Source organism: Phacochoerus africanus, chromosome 5 (genome assembly GCF_016906955.1).
Source record: "Phacochoerus africanus isolate WHEZ1 chromosome 5, ROS_Pafr_v1, whole genome shotgun sequence".
NCBI lineage: Eukaryota > Metazoa > Chordata > Mammalia > Artiodactyla > Suidae > Phacochoerus > Phacochoerus africanus.
In genome coordinates, this window is record NC_062548.1 from 114,731,651 (window position 1) to 114,753,699 (window position 22,049).

The window sequence follows — 22,049 nt, forward strand, 5'->3', positions numbered from 1 at the left end:
GTTGTTCTCAGGGGTGGGTGACAGTGCGACTGGTGAGTCTGCCAGGAAAGTTGCTGGCATAAAGCTGGGCCTCGTGGCCCTGCCCCTCTGGATCTGCCCCAGAGGGTTGCTGTGGGGCTGGCTCCTGGGCTGGGACTGACTGGGATGCTGCCCCTTCAGCCTTGGCCTCACCTGTGTGTTTGAGGTCACAGTGTGAGCTCTGATTCTTCCCGGGCACATGCTGGTCAACCCGCACGGACCCCAGGCAAGGCAGAACCACTCCTGCGGTGTCCAGAGCCTAGGCTGGGCATCTCCCTCACTGCCAGGACACGTTTTTGCATTTCTCTCATTACCCCATCAGTGGCTGCACCTTCTCTCAGCTTCCTCGTGTTCTGGTCCAGCCTGCATCCAACACACCTCTCCAGCTTCCTGATCTGGTCCAACCAGAGTAACCAGTGCAATTTCAGAGCGCCCACGTGACATCTGCACACCACGTGGTGCTTTTGCTCCATCGGGTTCTTTCATTTATGCTACTCTAAGCGTGAGACATCGTCCAGTCCTCTTCAGAACTAACCAGAAAGCCAACTTCCAGAGAAGGCTCTTAGCCATGTCCATGTCAAACTCTCCTTGCCTTCTGATGCGCCGGGCAGAATCTGTGAGCAGGTTCCCAAAGGCTCCGCAGACACTGCGCTGAGGATGTTCTAAGGCAGAAGCAGGATGCCCACGGAGAGGTTACCTTCATCCCAAACCAGGCTTATCACAAATGGGCTGGATCTGAATGACCAGCTCAGGCTCTCTGGGTTCAAGAGGGCTTGTCCAGCTGCTCACAGGTTGGGGCTGTGCCCCCAAGTGGCCTGCAACATGGGGGTCTGTGCTGTGCTTTCTCCCTAATTCTTTGTCTCTTTGTCATCTCCAGCTGGTTTTGAGGTGGTCATGTTTTGTCTTTTATTTTTTTATGTGTACAATAATGTTTCGATTTCTGTACACACTAGGGCATGCTCGACCAAAGGTTTAGTCTCTGTCCATCACCATACAGTTCATCCCTTTACCCGCTGTGCCCTTACCCACCCCCCACCCCTCCCCAGGAACCACGACTCTGATCTCTGTATCTCTGTGTTGCTTTGGTTTGGTTTATTCTTTCGTTGTTATTGTTTGTTTGTTATCGTCCACATGAGTGAAATCTAGCAGTATTTGTCTTTTCTCCACATGACTTTTTTTACTTAGCATCATATGGCAGATAACAAGATGTCATCTCTTTTAAAGGGCTGAGTAGTAGTCCATTGTGTGAGCAGTTTTACCCACAAATCACCTCTTTATCCATTTATCCATCGAAGGGCACTCAGGTTGTTTCCATATCATGTTTTGTTTTCTTTGTCACACACCCTAGCTGTTGGAAAGTCCTCTGAAGTCAAACAAAAGTACAAGACAGGAGTTCCCATTGTGGTTCAGTGGGTTAAGAACCCAGTTAGTGTCCATGAGGACTTGGGTTCATGTGGCTCAGTGGGTTAAGGATCCCACACTGCCGTGAGCTATGGGGTAGGTTGAAGATGCAGCTCAGATCCAGTGTTTCTGTGGCTATGGCTGTGGCCGGTGGCTATGGCTCCAATTCGACCCCTAGCCTGGGACCTTCTACACACCCTGGGTGTGGCCCTAAAAAGACAAAAAGGAAAAAAAAAGTACGAGATAATAAAACCTTAGAAAAATAAGTAATTCTTTTATTTCTACTTCAAAATAGACTATGTACATCTGAACTCTACAGGAAAGGAGCCCGGGGGGGATTATTCCATCATAAAAATAAAATAAGATCAAAACAGTGATGGCGCATTCCAGATCCATCCGTAATCCAGCTGGGAGGGGCTTGAGCTGCCAGGTGTCTTGCTGTCGGGGGCCTTCCTCTGTCAGTGACCTTGGGCCGCCTCACAGGGACTCCGTGCCTAAGAGCTCCTGGAGCGTTGTGAGGACTTGCTTTGGCTGCCCGGCGGCCAGGTCCTGCAGCCGGGAGCCCATCTGCTCCTGGAGGGTCCTGCACAGCCGGCCGACCACCGAGCGGACATTCCCGCCGCGCCCAGGCAGGACGCCGCTCCCCGTCATGCTGTTCAGAAAGTACCAGAGGACCGGAAGGACGTGGCGCTCCACGGCCTGGGGCTTCCGGGGGTAAACTGAGGCCACCAACACTGTCAGGGAGAAAAGAGGGAGAGTTACTTGAGTCAGGCCCTCTCTCCCTCTCTTGGGACACCAACTCTGTCCCCTAAAAGGCGGGCAAGCCAGCAGGGCTGACCAATGCATGAGACACTCTGATGGAGGTTCCCAGGCTAGGGGTCTAATCAAAGCTGTAGCTGCCAGCAACAGCCACAGCCACAGCAACGTGGGATCCAAGCTGCGTCTGCAACCTAAACCACAGCTCATGGCAACACCGGATCCTTAACCCACTGAGCAAGGCCAGGGCTCGAACCCGCAACCTTATGGTTCCTAGTCGGATTCACTAGCCACTGGGCCACGACGGGAACTCCCAAGGTTTTCAATTCTTTTAAAATCAGAAAGAAAACAGTATCCAGCCTGGTTTATATTTGTGTTCATACCAACCAGTTATAAAATATTCTATTTTTTAAAAATTTAAAATTTTTTGTTTTGGGGGTGTGGGTTTGTGTGTTTTTGTTTTTTGTTTGTTTGTTTTTGGTCTTTTTTATTTTAGGGCTACATCCGTGGCCTATAGAGGTTCCCAGGCTAGGGGTCAAATTGGAGCTGTAGCCACCAGCCACAGCCACAGCCACAGCCATGCAGGATCCAAGCTGTGTCTGTGACCTACACCACAGCTCATGGCAATGCCGGGTCCTCAACCCACTCAGCAGGGCCAGGGATCAAACCTGCATCCTCATGGATGTTAGATTCGTTTCCACTAAGCCATGACGGGAACACCTAAACCTTTTTTTTTTTTTAATGGAGCAAAAAGGGTGTGCAAAGGCAAAACGCACAGGGCTCGTGACAATCATAATTGGTCCTTCAAGTCCAGGGCAGAGGAAAGAGGCAGACACATCTGATGGCAATTCTGCTTCTGCTATGTAAGCTGTGCGAGCTTGCAAAAGCCACTCAAGCTTTCTGAGCCTGTTCCCTAATCTGTAAAGTAAGGATAATAATTCTGAACCAAAGACTCGAGGTTGTAAGAGATAAGATAATAAATGCATGGGAAATGTGACAAAGAGTAGCTGGTCCTAGTAGTGCTTTAATTCTGCATTGCTACCTAAGAGAGTACACACACACACACACACACACACACACACACACGGGAAAGTTGTGCTAGGAGATAGGTTGAGACTCTCAAATGAAGCATTCTGGAAAATAAAACACCCAGCGGGAGACAAGACCAGCATGGCCTCCCTGAGTCTTGAGGCCGAGCCTCACTCTATGCCCAGCAATAATGCAGGAGGCATGAACACACTTTGTAAACTAGAGGGCCCTGCACAGACCCTTCATTCCAATGATGAATCCCCCAGGCCCCCTACCTTCTCTAAACCCCAGAAAACCCAGAAGCAGGCTGAAACCTGCTAGCAAGCCTTCCATCATGCAGTAAATGTCAGGGCTGCCCCCAGTGTCAAGGCCACATCAAAGGCTACCCTAATTGCTGTGGCTGTGGTGTAGGCCGGCAGCTGCAGCTCTGATTCCACCCCAAGCCTGGGAACCTCCATATGCTTCAGTTGCAGCCCTAAAAAGACCAAAAAACAAACAAACAAAGGCCACCCCAAGCCACTCTGGAGGGGCTGCTCTGGGCCTCAGCCTTGGCCACATCACCCTAAGTGTGTTCATGCCAGCGATGCTCGCTCGACAATCAGTGCATTCAGCCTGTCATCCTGCCAAAGGCTAAGTGCTGAAGGCACTCGGCGCGGAGAGAAGTGCTTGATTGTTTATTTATGGGGCAAAGAAACTGAAAAGATCCCTGAGCTGAGAGACACCCTGGAAACTACCACTGCCTGAGCCAGAATCTGGGGCTCAGAGCTTTGTGTCCTGACTCCATTTCACGCTCACCCGAGAGGCAGGACCTTGTCCATTTCACAGAGAAGGAAACCAACACTCAAGGAGCTTGCCCAAGACTCCCCAGCTACCGAGGGGGAAAGACCGAGGCCAAGCCTGCCTCAACTCCAAAGTGCACGCTCTTCCCACCTCTCGCAGCCCTAAATCTCTAGGGGGTCCACATTTCAGAGGCTGGACTGGAGTTTTGTTTTTAGGGAAACCCCCAACTTGTTCGTCTTTCATTAGCTTTAATGTCATCCAATCCCCCAGGACATTTGTAGCAGGAGCCCCAACGGGTCCCTTTGATTTCAGAGCCGGCCCAAGACAGTGGGGAACCCGAGGGGGTGGCCCGGGCCCCCCTTATCTCAGCCTGACATTCTCACGGTGCCAGTTCCCATCGAACGGGTACCTTGTCTTTGAGGCCCTACCCTCGGGGTGCCTGCACCCACACTGTGGGCCTCCCCAGGAGCTCCCCGTGTCGCAGAGCCCTCAGAAATACAATCCACAGTCCTGGGAAGGCAGAACTGCACCCTGTGAGCCAACCCAGCTGCGAACAGCTACATAAAGCGGGGCCAGTAGGTGAGTTACCTGTGCTGGAAGCAGGCTGAGAAGGGAAAGCCACCAGGTCAGCCCCCCCACCTCTGGTGGGGGTGGAGAGCAAGAGGAAAATGGAGGGGAGCATCCAGAGGGAACGGGCGGGGGGGGGTCATCACCCAATAATCCTGATCATCTACCTTTACTGAACTGCTTCTCATCCCCACAGAGGTGAGAACTATCCCTGAGCCAGGCCCAGGCAGGGCCCTGCCCCTAACCTGCCACGCCTCCCCACCCACCCACCCCCCGCCCCCCCGCAACACCTTGCCCCTGAACTTCCCGCCTCCAGCAGAGAGGTGGTTGCGTCCTGAGTCCACATTCACCTGCCTGAGGGCAGGGGCTGGCTCTGGAGTGGGCACTGGTGGGAGGCACCATGAGGAAAACCCATTAACTTCGCGCTTAACAGGCAGCTGAGGTGATTAGCCAAAGATTTACTCCTGAGCTAAGCTGTGTTATTATTAGTCCATGCCGTGTGTCAATTGAAGTTTCCTTCCCTGGTCCTGGCTGACCCAGAGTTAACAGAACTGTGTAGAAACTCTTGTTTTTGAGGCGTCTTGGAAATAGGTGGGTAACATTTACAGTAAATGGCTACCCACCGGCCCCTGGAGCCTGTAATTTACCTAAAACAAGGACAAGTAAGGGTTTCCCCCAGAGAATGCTGGTTTTGAGTGACAGATAAGGGTTCCCAGCCTGGTACCCAGGGTGGTCTCACCCCAGGGTACCCACGGCACGGCAGCTGCATCATAGCCCCCAGCCCTGCCTCACTCGCCCCTCTCTGCCTGGAGAAGGCCTGGCATCTGGACAGGAAGGAGCCACTCTGGGGACACTGGGAGGACTGGGGTGCAAAGCCAAGGCAGGAACCAAGGTGGGGTGGCGGAAGAGCTGGAATGATGCCCTCAGGCAGGTGACATGCGCTGAGCACCTCTAGAGAGCCTGATGTTGTGAATCCCTGGTTTGGCCAGCAAGAGGCTGGCACAGGCAACTCGGATGGGTCGGGGGGTGAGGGCCTGGGGAGAAGGGAAATAGTGAAGGCAACACCAGACCAAGCAGGCACTGCCCAGAGGGAGAAGCATGAGAAGGGCTTTGCATGTGGGCCAGCAAAGGGGCAAGGACAGAAAAGTGAGCCGCTGCAACAGGCTGGCACCGAGGAGGCCAAGGCAGGGACTGCCCCCCCTGCAAGGCATGGCAGCCTATACGAGGTCAAGGGCTCGGCTCTGCAGCCTGGCTCCGGGGGACAAATCCTGGGTTACTCGTTAAGGGACCCTGGGCACTTAACCTTTCTGAGCTCTGTGTTTGGATTTCTGCAAAAACGTGGAAGCCACACCCTCCTTGTGGGGTTGTCTTGAGAAATAAATGACAGGGCATATCACTGGGGGTGGGGGTGGGGCGGAGCCTAGATGGCCAGGCAGTGCCGGGCCCTGTGGGCCACTCCAGGGACCCTGGACACCACCCTGGAGACATGCGAGGATTTAAGCAGGGGGTGTCAAGATCCATCTGCTTTTTAAGGGGACCCTTGGGAGAAGAGATTGGGTCCTTTTCCTCCTTCCTAGATGGGACCCTCCTAGGAGGGAGGAGGAGGCTTTTGGCAAGTTCAATAACCTGTTAAGTAACCTGCCCAAGGTCAGGGTGACAGGGCCGCTGCTGACCCAGCCCTGCCCCCACCACATGGTGTCTACCCAGAAGGGTGGCTTTTTCCGATTCACGCGCAGGTCCCCTAGGGAAGCCCCCTTTGCAAAGAGGAAGACATGCAGAATTGTTTCTTTTAAACTATTTTGGGGACCGGCCTCATTGTGACCCCACATAAGCAGGTTATCAACGTTTGCACATGGTCTGTGGGAATTTTCTGGTGACTTTTGGTCTTAGATAAGAGGGTGGTTCCACCACGTGCTGGAAAGAAGAGAGAAGGGCTGGAAGGCTGGGCCGCTCACCATTCAGACGTCCTGTGACATCCAGCACTGCACGGCCACTCAGGAAACGCACCCGCCCAGCAAACGCGTGGAGGAGGCCGAGGTTGTCTGAAAGAGACAGAGGGTGTCAGTGGCCGTGATGCTGTGGCCCCAGCGAGGGCACCAACTGTTCAGGGCGAGGTATCCACAGCACCCATGTAGGGAGGAGGCCCTTGGGGAGCTGCATTAAGTTTTCCAGGTCACAAGGAGGCCACTTGAAAAAAGTGAATATACATGGGATGTTTGGGGAACAGTAAGAGGCCTGTGATAGTTACACTGGCTCCCAAACAGGCCCCGTTTACTCCCACGGATCTGGTTCTTTTTTTTTTTTTTTTTTTGGTCTTTTTTGCCTTTTCTTGAGCCACTCCAGTGGCACATGGAGGTTCCCAGGCTAGGGGTTGAATCGGAGCTGTAGCCACCCGCCTACACCACAGCCACAGCAACGCAGGATCCAAGCCGTGTCTGCAACCTACACCACAGCTCATGGCAACGCCGGATCCTTAACCCACGGAGCAAGGCCAGGGATCGAACCCGCAACCTCATGGCTCCTAGTCGGATTTGTTAACCACTGTGCCACGACGGGAACTCTCGGATCTGGTTCTTATTGCCTGTGCATCCTCAAAACCACGGTGAGCTTTGGGGCAAAAGAGGGAGGTAGATAGAGATGCCTGATGATAGATGTGCAATTGAGAGCTGATTTGTGGGTGGATAGATCGATAGATGGACAGGTAGGCAGACAAGTAGGTGACAGATATAAGTGACAGATAGACAAGTGCATAATAGATACAGAGATAGATAACAAACAGAGATGAATGACATAGAGATAGATGGATGAATAGATTCAGATGTGGATACAGTTTTAGAACGGAGGCACTAAGCCCTGACCATACCAAGGATCAGTAAAAGGCTAGGATCAGCATTCGGAAATCGTGGCTCTTCTCACAGCCTGAACCTGGGCTCTAAATAATAGGATCCACCCAGAGCCGATGGGCGTATCCTACATTGAACAAAGCCTGATAGCCTCTAGGTAACAAGCATGGAGCCAGGAAACGAAAGACCTAGTCCTCCTCCTCCTCCTCCCCTTCCCCCTCCAGAGACGCCTTCGCAGAGGAGACAGGCACTTAAACGTGAACCCTAACATAGAGCGGGAAGCTCCACGCTCAGGTAACCAAGAGCCTGGGGATTCTGCAGCCTGGGTGACCAACATGCCTCGGTCTGCCCAGGACTCTCCGCATCATGGCACAGAAAGCCCCAGTGTCCCTGGCAAACCAGGAAGGCTGGTCACCCTAACAGGAGCAGAAGCACCTTGCTGGGTCAAGCAGGGTCAGAGGAGGGACCGTGCAGGTTGGGGGGTAGGGGTAAGAAGGACCTTCCAGTAGTTTATATATAACCTCCCAGGACTCCAGCCACACCACCCCAGGAGCCCAGCTCTCCTGCTACCCAGCCACACCCATGGGTGAAGCCTGAGGCCTGAGCCCGTCTCCACTTGGAGCGTGAAGGAATGTCATCAACTAACGTTGAAATCCCAGCCAGTGGGTTGGGAGAGGTTCTAGGGATAAAGAGACTCTCTAGCACTCATTGATTGTATTTCTAAAATCATCCCCAGGAGTTACCCCTGCGACACAGTGGGTTAAGGATCTGGCACGGCCACAGCTGTGGTGTAGGTGCAGATGTGGTTCAGCTTCCATCCCTGGCCTGGGAACATCCATATGCCTTGGGTGTGGCTGATAAAGGAAAAAATAAATAAAATAAAAACAAATCAACTCCAGCTGGATCCCATGGCTACTGGATTTAGAAGCTGCTCCTTCTTCCCCATTTAATTTTTTTTTTTTTTTTTTGCTTTTTAGGGATCCAACCCACAACCTCATGGTTCCTAGTTGGATTCATTTCTGCTGCGCCACAACAAGAACTCCCTTTTTTTTTTTTTTTTTTCCCTGAGGTTCCACCTTTTCTGAGTTCCTTCCATACCTTAGCACACAGCCCCAGCATCCCCAGAGATATGCAATCAAAGCTTTGTTTTTCCCATCAGGCAACCATTCTAGCTAAGAGCTAACTCCTGCTTCCCTTGCTTGCCTCCTGAGATCTGGAAGAAATACAGAGGAGAAAACTCAAAAGCTCTGTGGTTTGCAAAAGCTCCATCCATAAGGCCAAAATAATTTGTTCTGGGAGATAAGAGATTCCAGGCTCTAGGAGACTGCAGTTAGCAAAGAAGTGGCCTCAGGGTGTCCCGGTAAAGCTGCAAATGTGTAAGAACAGAAGTTTGTGTCAACGTCACCTGCGATACTGTTTCCAGGTGCTTCTGTTTCTCCCACCCCCATCATCAGCCATGAGTTCACCTCTGAGAGCAAGGGCTTCTCCCTCCTTACTCTTCCCCACCAACACTCAGTCCAGGACATTCTCTGGGCACCACTGGACCTCCCCTCTCCTGGCCACTGACACAGCCTTCCAGAGCCTGAGAGAAGCAGAGAGTTTAGGGAATACTTGCGAATGCACATCCCACAGCCATCTGCATCAGCCCATGCTCCCATGGTGCCTGGCACACAACAGGTGCCCAATAAATGCTTATGGAGAACAGGCAATGTTAAAACAGAGGCACCGAGTTGGCCCAAACTGGTCTATTCCAGACTCCACTCTGAGTAGCTGCCTCTCTGCCTCTGATTGCTTTTATAGTGACAGTTCACCCTAGAGGTCACACCCAGGTTTTTTTTGTTTTTTTTTTTCTTTTTAGGGCCGCACCCACAGCATATGGAGGCCCCCGGGCTAGGGGTTGAATCAGAGCTGCAGCTGCAAGCCCACGCCCCAGCCACAGCAACACAGGGATCTGAATCACATCTGCGACCTACTTCACAGGTCACAGCAACACCGGATCCTTAAGCCACTGATGGAGGCCAGGGATCAAACCTGCATCCTCATGGATGCTAGTCAGGTTCATTAACCACTGGGCCACAACGGGAACTCCCCACATCCAGGTTTAATGAGAGGCAGTAAAGGACAGTGGCTAAGGCGGTGGACTCTGGGGCCGGATTGCCTGGATTTGAATCCTAGCTCTTCCACATTTACTGTGTGACATTGGACAAGTCACCTACCCTCTTTAAACTTCAGTTTACCCATCTATAAAATGGGGGTAATACAAGTACCTTCCTCGTAGAGCTGCTTAGGATAGCACTTTGAGCAGATAATTACTGTGTAAGTATCAGCTCTTGTAGCTACTGTTACTATTATTACCCTGAGATACTCTGAAAGCCCAGGAACCTCCATGGCGGAGGGTCCAATTAAGAGGCTGGACTCTAACTTTCAAAACCTTAAAAATCCACACTAGCCCAAGGTTTTCACAGGATCCTCTTCTGCTCTCAAAGGAAGCCACACTGGCCTTGGTGCTGCCCACACAAAGGACAAGCAAAGCCCTTCAATGCAGAGAAAAGAGCCAGGGGCTGGCAGAGCAAACACCTCGACCTCCCTGGCCCTAGCCTCCCCGCTCCACACCGGGGCTGAGGCCGAGAGGGCTTCACGCCTGTTCCATAGAGCCAAGCCCTGAGGCTCCTGGGAAGCCAGAGAAGGGCTTTTAAGAAAGCTTTAAAGGGAGTTCCCTTGTGGCACAGCAGGCTAGGGATCTGGCGTTGTCACTATAGCGGCTCAAGTCGCTGCTGTGGCATGGGTTTGATCCCTGGCCCAGGAAATTTCGCATGCCACAGATGAGGCCAAAAAAACAAAAAGAAAGAATTTTTAAAAACCTGGTCCCACGGACAGTGGCGGCAAAGACACTGAAGTCCACCAATAAGCACAAGACTCAGTGAGTTAAACTATGTCACACAGCCGAATTCTCCGTGGCCACCAAAGGCAGGTCTGTTCATTTCAGGAAAACTGGGAATGATCTACTGAAACAGAAAAATACAAACTATGGCATAGCACACAGCACGTGATGGAGCTGTTACAAGTGACTCAAGTGTGTAATTATACATAAATGCTCATGCGCTGCTTTTTTGAAAGCAGGATACAAATTTAAATGTGTGCTATAATTGAAAAAACAAAAATCATTTTTTAAAAAAGAAATACCTGACAATGTCTGCTGGCTGTACTTAGAACCCTAGTGTTACATAATAAAGAACTAATGTATTAAAATAAGCGTGACATAGTCATGATGTGGTCCACCAATATGCACAGAAAAAATACCCAAAATGGAAAGTGTCAAATGTTAATGGCAAGTGAAGATTTTTTTTTTTCTTCCCAATGCTTCACATTTTTCATTTTCTCAGGAATGAATGCATGTGACTTCTACAGAGGTGGAAAGTAAACTTCACATTTTCAAGTTAACTAGAAAGACCGCGTAGCATGGGAAATGGTAGAATTGAATGACGGAGCAAAGTCAAAGTTGTACTGATACTACGATTTTTAACTGGGGAAGTCTGTATCCCTTAGACCAAAAGTAGAAGAGCAAAGAGACATTTTTAAGCAGCCAGTGTATTCAAGGGGCATCACGAATGAATTTTTTTTTCCTTTTTAGGGCTGTACCTTCAACATATGGAAGTTCCCGGGCTAGGGGTTGAATCAGAGCTGCAGCTGCCCGCCTACACCACAGCTCACAGCAACACAGCAACTCGAGATCTGCACCTCATCTGTGACGGACACTTCAGCTTGTGGCCATGCCAGATTCTTAACCCATGGAGAGAGGCCAGGGATTGAACCCGCGTCCTCACTGACACTGTGTTGGGCTCTTAACCCACTGAGCCACAACGGGAACTCCACATATGGGGTTTTAAATTTCACGAATATAATGTTGGTCATATGACTTATATAGGGTGATGAATTTGAAGTCAGAGCAAAAGAGCAGAAGCAGATCTGAAGCTGCCCATCTCTGAGCCTGTGTGCCCCCTCCAGCATGGGCCAGGGGCCGCACTAAATTAAGAGAACTCCTTTTGGCATTCAGTCTGACCAGGAAGGGGTGAGCTATCAGCAGTCTGGTAGTTTAATTAGTGAAGTTTCTTCTGTAACTAACCCAGTAACAGAGCCCAAAGGCAGCACAGCCAGGAGAGCCGCCTTGATCCCTGGACCAACTGCCCTGAAAGCAGAGGTCTTGGTGCTGAGTAGAAAGGATGCCCCTCCAGGCTCGGCCCTGGAGAAGCCCTCAAGCCGGCAGGGACAGAGGACAGAGGGCAGGGACAGAGGGCAGGGACAGAGGACAGAGTGTAGGGAGCAGGGCTCATGACATGTTTCCTTTTTCACTGTTCCCCCAAAGGAGACGTGGGCAGAAACCCCACCTGCTCTGTCAACCAGCACACCCACACCACAGCCTCGCTACACCAGGGAAAAGCAGGGGACCAGAAGAGATATGGTGGCTGATGAGTTGACTCTGGCACTAAATTCCAGAATCAAGAGCTTGCCTAAGACCAACCTCCCAGGGAGTCCCCCTCGGTGCCTCAGTAGTTAACGAATCCGACTAGGAACCATGAGGTTGCAGATTGGATCCCTGGCCTCGCTCAGTGGGTTAAGGATCCAGTGTTGCCATGAGCTGTGGTGTAGGTCGTAGACATGGTTTGGATCCCACATTGCTGTGGCTGTAGTCTAGGCTAGCAGCTACAGCTCCGATTCAACCCCTAGCCTGGGAACCTCCATGTGCCGCGGGTGCGGCCCTAAAAAGACAAAAAAAGACCAACCTCCCAGTGTGGCTGTGTGATCTGGACTTTGTGCTAGAAGACGGCCTGTCCTGACTGTGTTCTCGACCCCCTTGGCCCCCGTTGAGCAGGAAGCAAACAGTAACAAGATGTGACTGTCCGCACTTAAGTATTTCACAGCCCTTCACAGCTCCTCTCCAGCCTGGAGCCCAGAATCCCTCCTGGAGCATGAAGAAGCTGGCCTTGGAGAAAGCTCCCTCTGCTCAAAGAGCTCCACACCGCTTCCAGGAGGGGCCTTGGGTGCTAAGGTCTACTGGAGCCACTGGGCTCAGCCCGGGAGACACGGGAAGGAAGAGGTTCTGCTACGCCTGCCCCAGGCTCTGCTTCCACCAGCCAAGCCCCTGAGACAGTGGCAAGTTTCGTTGCTTGCATCCAGCTTCCCTCTGCAAGCCAGGCTCCGACCATTCCAGGCAGAAGAGGACCCTTCCCCCGGGAGAGCGCGATTCCACCCCAGTCCTCGCTGGCAGGGATGAATTCTTGTGAGCAACCTAAATCCCTCCCGTTCTGACCTTTGTGGGTTTAGAAGTTGGCTCATTATTTCACAGTTCAGAACGCTTCCCAAACCAGCGTTACTGGTTGGGCTTAAAGGGTACAGATCACAGCAAAGCGCTCACCTACACCTGCTCAGATGACCTGGAGCCAGGAGCCTGGGCTTCACCCTTTGGGGCCCAGGGGGGCCTTGAGTGAGGGGTTAGTGGGCTCCGTTTATCCCTTTGAAGCCAACCCCATTCCATTCTAGCTAAGCACTGACCTCAAGCAGAGAGGAAGCCAGTGCCCCTTCACGCCGGCCTCCATTCTCCCTGCACCAAGTCCTGCGACAGATGGACCCGGACCCGAGGCAGCATCGTTGGCCATCCCCAAGCAGACCCTGTCCCAGGAGGACGGGAGACCTACAGCATCTTTCTGGATGCGGCAGCCGGCCTCAAGGTGTGGTGAGGTCACAAGCCGGCCACCCCCAGGCCCCCTTTCCAGGTTGTCCAGCCCAAGTGGGTATAGCAGGGCCCCAAGAAGAGGGGACCTAAGTCTTGTGACAATGTGAGACACCGGATTCTGCAGCCCAAATTTCCAGAGCTCCAGCGTGCCCAAAGAGGCCAACCCAGTGGCAAAAAGGAGACCCTGAAATACCTGGAGGTGGATGAGGTAAAAGCTCCTCTCCCCAGACAAGGGTGCTTGGCTTCTTCAAATAACTAAAGCTGCTGTTAGGTGCAGGTTTTCCCAATAAATCCAGGGCCCGCGGTGATTTACCAAGAGCCTTGGTTATTGGCAACAGCAATTTCACGTACCCAGAGCAGCACTGAGAACAAGCTGTAATTTAGAGCTGGATTTATTTTGTTTGTTCTACAGCAACAAACTCAGCAAATCATAAATTCCCTCTGAGATGAAGAGAGGAAATTGACAATATTTATGATATCGAGAGGCGGAGAAGGGCCTGACCAGGCCTTTGATTTGTAACTGAAACTTCTCCTGGAGGCTCCAGCCAAGGACACAGCAGCTGTCCCGGGCCCCAGGGAGTGGAGCTCAGGCCAGGGTTGGGGATGAGGAGGGGTGGGTGTGCCAGGTGGCATTGCCAGCCTCCCCAAGGGGATGCTCTGTGGAACCCAGAGGCAGGACGTTGCTCTGTGCTCATGGGAACAGATAGCAACAAGGCAAGAGCCGTTCTGAGATTATATGCTTCCTCCGGTAAAGGCAAGACCAGCTTGTGAAAACTCGTGGTTCTCCTGGTCTGGACATGAGTCTGTCATGTACTATGACATTCTCACACATCTGAGGTTTCAAACCTGCACTTCAGTCTGTGTACTCGATACACCAGTGCTACCTTCTCATCTTCTCCAGAAGGAATGGGGAGCAAAAGTAGCTGCACCAAAAATTCCACCTGATGTTCGAGAACCAAGATCTGATGCTGCAAAGCACATTAGGAACAGAGGCCCCCCGGCCTTTCCTGATGGCTCTCCCATAGCTGCCCCCTTTCTGTTCTTTTTATCGCTCCCCCAGCCCCCACTCCCCACGCACCCTCACCCTCTACTCCTCCCACTAAATCCCTCCCACCCCAAATCCTGGCCCCGATCTTCCTAAAAGGCAGCTCTCATTTTATGCTCAGAAAGCCAACGGGATCCCAGCCTGACTCCTGTGCCAGACCATCAAGGTGGCCCATCGCCTGGGTCCACCCCCCCCCCATCAACTTCGTCCTCTCCAACACGCGTGCCCTACCGTCTCACCAGCATCCTGCCTGGTCCCCCCTCCAAGCCACAAAGCCACATCATCTCCTCCTCCATTTCTACAACTAAAAAAATTGACAGCTCTTCCTAACTCCTCCTTCGCAATCCCGATCTCTCTCTCCATCACGCTCTATTGGCTTCCTCGCTGTGGTTCTGTGTGGCCAGGGCCGCATCATTTCCTGCCCGTGTACCATGAGGCTCCAAGACCAGGTCATCTCCGCATCTCCTCCGCTCATCATCATCATCGAAGGCCCCCAGGGGGACGTGACATGGAAAAATCTGCCAACCAGGAACCTGGGAGGCCCTGTCCTGCACGGCCTCTGGGGACATACTTGGCCTGAAAGCCAACCAGTGCCTCTCACTGTCTGCTGATTCCCCAGCAGGGAGGGAGCCAGCTGCCTACCAGCGTGGAGCAGGGGCTGCGGGGAGGCTCACCCAGGCTCTCAATCATGACATCCAGCGCTCTGGCGGCGGCAGCGCAAATCCCTGCGTTCTTGGAATTGAGGTTGTCTGCCACAGCGATGATGACAGACAGCAGCATGGGGTGCAAGCTCTCTCTCAGGAGGGGGATCATCTCGGCGAGGGACTCCAGTGCCCACTGGTTCACTTTCTTGTTGGAATCCTGAAGCCTTGGGGTGAAAGCATCGAAGACCTATGGAGGGAATAGAAACCCAGAGCCCGTGGGAACCCAGGCTGAGCAGGAGTCCCACTGCCCAGCTAGCCGCCCTCGGCAGGGATTCCTCCTGCATCCCTGACAAGGGCCATCCAAGCTATGCGAGAACATTCCTAGTGACGAAGAAGAGCTGCCCTCTCAGAGGACAGGGGAACAAGAGGGCGAAATGATTGTATACCAAGTACTCGTTGAGGGCAAAGAGCCCAGAGTATCTCGTTAGGTCCTCTGCCCTCGCTCAGGGAGTGCTTTTTTTGGTTTGGTTTGGTTTTTAGGGCCACACCGGCGGCACATGGAAGTTCCCAGGCTAGGGGTCAAATCGGAGCTGCAGCTGCAGCTGCAGCTGCCGGCCTACACCACAGCCACAGCAATAGGATCCAAGCCGCTTCTGCGACCTACACCACAGCTCATGGCAACATCAGATTCTTAACCCACTGAGCGAGGCCAGGGATCAAACCCATGTCCTGATGGATACTAGTTGGGTTCGTTACTGCTGAGCCACAACAGGAACTCCCACAAGGAGTGATCTTAACGATCCATGAGGCAGATATTCTCATCCTCGGTTTACCACTAAAAACAGAACAGGAGTTCCCGTCGTGGCTCAGTGGAAACAAATCTGACTGGTATCCATGAGGACACAGGTTCAATCCCTGGCCTCACTCAGTGAGTTAAGGATTCGGCATTGCTGTGAGCTGTGGTGTAGGTCATAGACGCGGCTCGGATCCCACGTTGCTGTGACTGTGGTGTAGGCCAGATGCTATAGCTCCGATTTGACCCCTAGCCTGGGAGCTTCCATATGCCGAGGGTACAGCCCTAAAAAGACAAAAAAAAGAAAAGCAGAACAAAAACTGAGGCTGAGAGGTTAAATGATTTGCCCTTACCACACAGCTGGTAAGAATATTTAAACCTGTGTCTTAACTACTCTGCTATGTGGCTTGACCGTCAGCAGCCTCAATCCTGGAAGAGGCAGGCACCTGCCCTCATGTCTAGTCTGTGAAAGGGCTTGGGCCTACTCCAGACCCACCTGTCCAGCCATCTGGGCACAGTCCCCTGGCCAACCGCACCTTGTGTCCCCCACACCTCATGTGCATAGCTAGCTCAGGAGCAGCCCTCAGCCACGGCATCCTCTGCCTCTGCCCTCCTCCCTGGAAATCCGCTAGAAGGATGAAAGATGCCCAGGACATCTGAGTTGTGCCAAGACTGCCAGCGGGAGACACGGCCCTTGCCCTCTCGGCCACTTCCAGATAGTCTTATGGCATCACCATGACAACTGGATAGCAAGTGTCTGGCTGGCTCCCTTTACCCTGAAGGGTCTAGTACAATCTCCAGCCTTGTCTTCCAAATTGACTTTGCACCCACAGGAGAGCGAGAGGGCAGGGTGGGGGCAGCACGCACCTGGACCAGGTTGGCGGTGATGAGCTCTGGCTTGGCCTTGCAATGCTCAAGGAGCCGCCCCACGCCTTCCATCCGAGACTGGTACTCCTTGGCCTCCAGCAGCCGCGTCAGCTCCCGCAGCTGCTCCACAGTCTCCAAGCCACCCCGCGTGGAGGAGCGCAGCCCCGCCAGCCGTGGGCCATTGGAGCTGAGCCTACATGGAAGGAGTGTCTGACCTGGGCAGCCCCGGGGGAGTGAACACAACCCCCAGAGAGGTGGGGCTGAAGCAAGAGCTTCACCTGCAGCTTAGTCCACCCCCAGCTTCCCCTCTACTTGCTGCCTGGGGACACTCTGGAAACGCCTTTTCCTCAGGGAGCAACAACTGCTTGCCTAGAGCTCCATCCCCTTGTCAGGGGGGCAGGGCTCTCTCTTCCCACCTTTTTTTCTCTTTTAAGGAGATACCTTAAGAATGGGGTGAGGGAGCTCAGAGTGCAGGGTTGGAAATCCATGAAAGGAAGACTGGAGCACATTTAATCTAAGAGTGGGAGAAGGTCTTGCCAGGAGCCTGTATCCTGACTCCTGGCTGTCAAGGCTCTGCTCACACCCCTCCAGTGACTAGGGAATGCTAAGAAGCCCTGTTGTCTTACCCCGGGATCACATGCCCATCATATTTCCCTGGCCCGATCCTGCAGGCATACAAAACTCCCACCCCACCGCCAACTCAGAGCCTGGGTCTCTGAGCCCTATACCGGGTCCCACCCCGCAGAGCCCAACACCATTCATTCCGACCTCCATCCCTACATTCCACACTCTCTGCCTACCGAGTGCCAAGAACTAGGCTGGATGTTGGGAACAATGAGATGAGAGATGCGCTGTTTGCGCCAGGGAGCTCACAGACCAATGGGAGAGAGAGGGCTGAAGAACAGGGCACATGGGGGCAGAGGGGCGGAGAGACCTTCTGAGAGAAGGGGACAGGTGAGTCAAATCTTATAGAATAAATGTGTTCCAGGGGCAGATGGCACCGTGCAAGCAAGGGCACGGGAGGGAGAAGGCTGAGGGCCAGGAGATGAGTGAGCTCCTGTGGTCTGGCAGAGAAAGCACACGTGGGACAGAGAGCAGGAAGTTGCCCTAGAAGAGGTGGGCAGGGGGCTTCACCGGAAGGCCAGCCAAGGAGTCCAGACGTGGTCCTCCTGGGACATGGCAGAAGGGGTCTGAGTTTTAGGCACAGGAGTGGCTGTCAGATTCCTTTGGGGTCTCGAGATCCTCCTAACACCCACCCTTTCACCCCTTGGCCCATTCCTTCCACCTCTGCCTCTAGATTAGTCTCCCCTGGTGGGAAAGGCTCTGCTGAGTGAATGACTCAGCTCTCCCAGAGCCTGGCCCGTCCCACTTACACCAGTGGAACTGCACCGACACGGCCAAGATGGCAAGAGCCCACTTCCACCAGCAGAGGCTCCCGAGCCGGGATTTGCTCTCCCCAATATTTGGATGGGGGAGCCCATCCTATAAATCCCCTGGGAATCCTGCCGACCCGACTGGGGCTCAGTGGTAGCCCAGATGCACAGCCCCCTCCCAGAGGCACGTCGGGCCTGGGTCAAGCAGCAGGCTGCCATTAGCGGTCTTGGACGTGGAGCCCCAGAGAGACCAGAGCTACGGTACCCGTCCTCGGTGGGCAGCCCGTTCTCACACACCAGCAAGCTCCGCGATACCTTGCGGCCTTTGGCAGATGCAAGTTCATCAATATCTTCTATTCCCTTGAAAAATACACACAGAACATGAGCCAAAGGTGGGGGAGGGGGGGACTGCCAGACACGCTCATCTAGACTGTCACAAGAGCAATAACCCCTTCCACCTGGGGGAGCTTCGGAGGGCACAGTGGAGCCTTCCAGAACACTGGGAGTCAGGCCAGGGGTCAAGATCCCCACTTAAAAGATGAAGGTAAAGGGAACCAGGGAGCCTCAAGGGACACAGGCAGTGGAAGGCAGAACTGGGTTCCAGCACCAAAAAGGAAATTCCACCTGTCAGGAGCCGTGGATGAAATTAAAGCCTCCAGAGTGGACTCCCCACTCCCCTGATGGTTGTGAGGGCTGCAGGCTGCCAGGCTCAGCCCTGGTCGCCACCCCAGACCAGCTCACACCGTGCCACCGACTCACCCGCTGCTTAATGGCTGTCATGACCTTCCGCAGGTCATGCGAAGGGAGGGACTGCTTCAGGAACGCATCAAACTTTGTGTTGGACATCAAGATATTCACCATCTTCCGGCCATAAAACCTGCCACCGGAGAAGGAGCAAGATAAAAACCGCTACAGAAATGTAACATAAATTTGATTTATAGCTTTACACATTTTTTCTAATTAGAGTAAGAGAACTTTAAATACTTCTTCTAATGATGACAGTAATCCCCACCCCGTTAAAAACTAGATTCATAAAAGAAGAAACATCAATCATGACCCCATTACCGAAAGGTTTCATTATTAAATTTTTACATATTTCATAGTCTTTTTTCATGTTTATACATTTTAGTTGATACCAGAATGTATATATAACTTTTACCCCGATTTTTTCATTTTATCATTAATCATCTTCTCATGTCATCCTTTTTCATGGCTAAATAATATTCTGTGGGGTAGCTATACCAAAATGTACTTAACTTTTTTCTAGCATGAGACATTTAGAAGTCTGAGGAAGGGTGCAGCAGGGCAGTATAAAAAGGAGTGGTCAACTCTACATGATAAACAGTGGTGGGCAGGGGAAGGAAGCAAGGAAGGCTTCACTGAAGAGGTGACCTTGGGTTGGGATTCAACAGATGAGTAGGAGTTCACAAGCAGGATGGGATTAAGGAGTAAGGAGAGGAGGGCAGACATTCCAGGGTCCATTAAACAGTCTGGGAGATGTGCAGGTGTCTGGTTGAGAGAATAGCAGGCAGGGACTAGACCCAGAACGAGAACAGACTGGAGAAGAAGGTAGGGTCCAATTTAGGGAGATGTCAAGGAGTTGGGTTCTAGCCTGCAGGGAGTGGGAAGCTGAGGAATGATCAGATTCGCATTTTGGTCAAAATGTCTCGGGCAGTGGAGGATGGATCTTTGGGAAAAGGCTGGGGGGCTGTGAGATGTATTAGGAGTCCAGACAAGAGATGCTGAAGGCCCGACATGAGGTGGGAGGGTGGGGAGGATCAGATTCAAGCGCTGCCAAGGAAAATGAAACAGCAGGTAGCTGATTGGAGGTGGAACTTGAGGCATCTAGAATTACCGTATTTCACTCAACCTCAAACTCCACTCACTCATTGTGAAATGCACCATTAATTTGTTTTCCACTAAGGAAACACAGAAAAAGGCGACCCTGGTGATTTCTGCCGCCTTGGATGACATGGCCCCGTGTGGGCAGGCCAGCCCTTTGCACGCTACCTCAGAGGCGGAAGTAACACCTTCTTGGGGAGTGTCCTTCCTTGCTTAGGTCGGGCAAAGAACCTGAGGGGTGCCCTGTAAGAACCTGTGGGGTTTTGTCATTTCTTCAATGAGGAATGTTTGCATTAACATCTAAGTGATACCCTATCACTCTATTTCCATGCCTCTTCTCATATACAATCACTCTTAATTTCAATGCCAAATAATAGTGGAATATTTCTAAGACATTTTAAACAGTGATGAAACTCAACAATTCTCCACGGCGACCTTTTTTTTTTTTTGTCTTTTTAGGGCCGCACCTGTAGCATATGGAGGTTCCCAGGCTAGAGGTCGAATGGGAGCTGTAGCCACCGGCCTACACCAGAGCCACAGCAATGCCAGATCCAAGCCACATCTGTGACCTACAGCACAGCTCACAGCAAAGCCGGATCCTTAACCCACCGAATGAGGCCAAGGATCAAACCTCGGTCCTCAGGGATGCTAGTCAGATTCATTTCTGCTGAGTCGCAATGGGAACTCCTCCAAGGTGACTTCTTAAGATAAAAGGCTAACCAGCAAAGAAGGCCTGATGGTATAATTCTTACAAGGTAAACTGTAATTCAAAGGTTAATACAATGAGCAGCAAGGATCGAGTTTGTGACTATGGAGTCCCTTTGTTGGCACAGCAGAAACAAATCTGATTATTATCCAAGTTTGTGACTATATAGGTAGCAAAACCCAAGTCATAATTGCTCCCTGGCCAACAACAACTGTGAGATGCCTAGGATTCTAAGATATTAAAATGTGGGGGAGGGAGTTCCCATTGTGGCTCAGTGGGTTACAAGCCTAACAGTATCCACGAGGATGCAGGTTCAATCCCTGACCTCACTCAGTGGGTTAAGGATCCAGAGTTGCTATGAGCTGTGGTGTAGGTCACAAATGCGGCTGGGATCCCATGTTGCTGTGGCTGTAGCTGTGGTGTAGGCCGGCAGCTTCAGCTCCAATTCAACCCCTAGCCTGGGAACTTCCATATACCACAGGTGCAGCCCCAGAAAAGTAAATAAATAAATAAATAAGAAGGGGGGATGTGTTAGAATCAATGAAATATGGAATCTTCCATTTTGCATCTTAGATGACTTAGTAAAAAATAGTGACTTTTAACAAGACAGGGCTCACAGAACGAAAGCAGGTTTGGGGAGAAGGCAATGAGTCCATCTAGGGACAGTCTGCACTAAGGATGACAGGGGACATCCCATTGAGGGGTCCTAAGGAGGCATCACAGAGATGGGACAGACGTTCAAGGAAGGGCTGGCCTGGCGGGATTCACGGGGAAGCATAGGAATTGTTGTGCCTGGAGCCGCAGGAGGGGATGGCACCACGCAGAAAAAGATGCAAGAGGGGGACAAGGACTGAAGACCCCTCTGCAGCTATGGCATCCGGGGGGGGGGGGGCGGACGGGGAGAGAGTCACAGAGGGGCAGGGAGAACCAAGGGGCGTGGGGCCATGGAAACCAGAGCATAGGGTTCGAAGAAGAAGGAAGGGCATTCAGTACCATCCAGTGTGAGAGAGAGGTCAGAACGGAGAGGGGTTTAGATCTGGAGAGAGACTAGATCTTGATGCCCATGCCCCACCCACGAAGAACAAACCAACCCGAACCTACTTCCCTGACGGTATTCCTCCTTTCCGTAAATGGTACCACCATTCTCCCAGTCGTTCAGTTTAAAAACCTAAGCATCATCTTTGATTCCCCTTTGAAGTCCTCACCACCCACCTGCTATTGGCTCTGCCTTCAAAATAGACCCAATCCATCCCCTCCCCCGCTGCTGCCAGCCTCCAGCACCTCTCGCCCGGACTCCTGGGTCGCCACCTGCCCGGCGTCCCTCCTCCATCCTAGTCCCTCTCCGCCACTATCACTCCTCCAGTGAGTGTTCAGAGAGACTTTTTTTTCTTTTTTTAAATCAAAAGCTAGCAAACCTGTAAAGAAGCACTCAAACTCAAACGTGTTAACCACCAGGAAGTGGGAGGAGTTCTCTGAAACAACGACGAGCCAGCACTTCTATCCATTAGACAAAATGAGAAATCCAGAAGTTGCAAGGTTTCAAGCATGCAGGCGCCTCGGCGCTGCAGGAGGGAGCAGAGGGGCATGGCACGCAGGAAGGCTCCCCGAAATGCATGGGCTGCCTACGTGCACCGGGCCCTGACCTCACTTCTGC

The 22,049-nt window shown here is 52.3% G+C and overlaps 1 protein-coding gene across 2 annotated transcripts in view; it reads right to left on the bottom strand.

Moving 5' to 3' along the window:
- Window positions 1–1,673: 1,673 nt before the first annotated feature.
- TOGARAM2 (TOG array regulator of axonemal microtubules 2) overlaps window positions 1,674–22,049 on the bottom strand; it is a 57,917-nt gene continuing 37,541 nt past the window's right edge. For both annotated transcript variants that reach the window (XM_047782352.1, XM_047782351.1), the window contains exons 15-20: window positions 18,607–18,724; window positions 18,113–18,207; window positions 16,475–16,667; window positions 14,845–15,061; window positions 6,507–6,593; window positions 1,674–2,153 (exon numbers count right to left, since the gene is read on the bottom strand). In XM_047782352.1, the coding sequence (XP_047638308.1) occupies window positions 1,897–2,153; window positions 6,507–6,593; window positions 14,845–15,061; window positions 16,475–16,667; window positions 18,113–18,207; window positions 18,607–18,724 (967 nt within the window). In that variant the 3' untranslated portion in view covers window positions 1,674–1,896. The remainder of the gene's footprint in view (window positions 2,154–6,506; window positions 6,594–14,844; window positions 15,062–16,474; window positions 16,668–18,112; window positions 18,208–18,606; window positions 18,725–22,049) is intronic.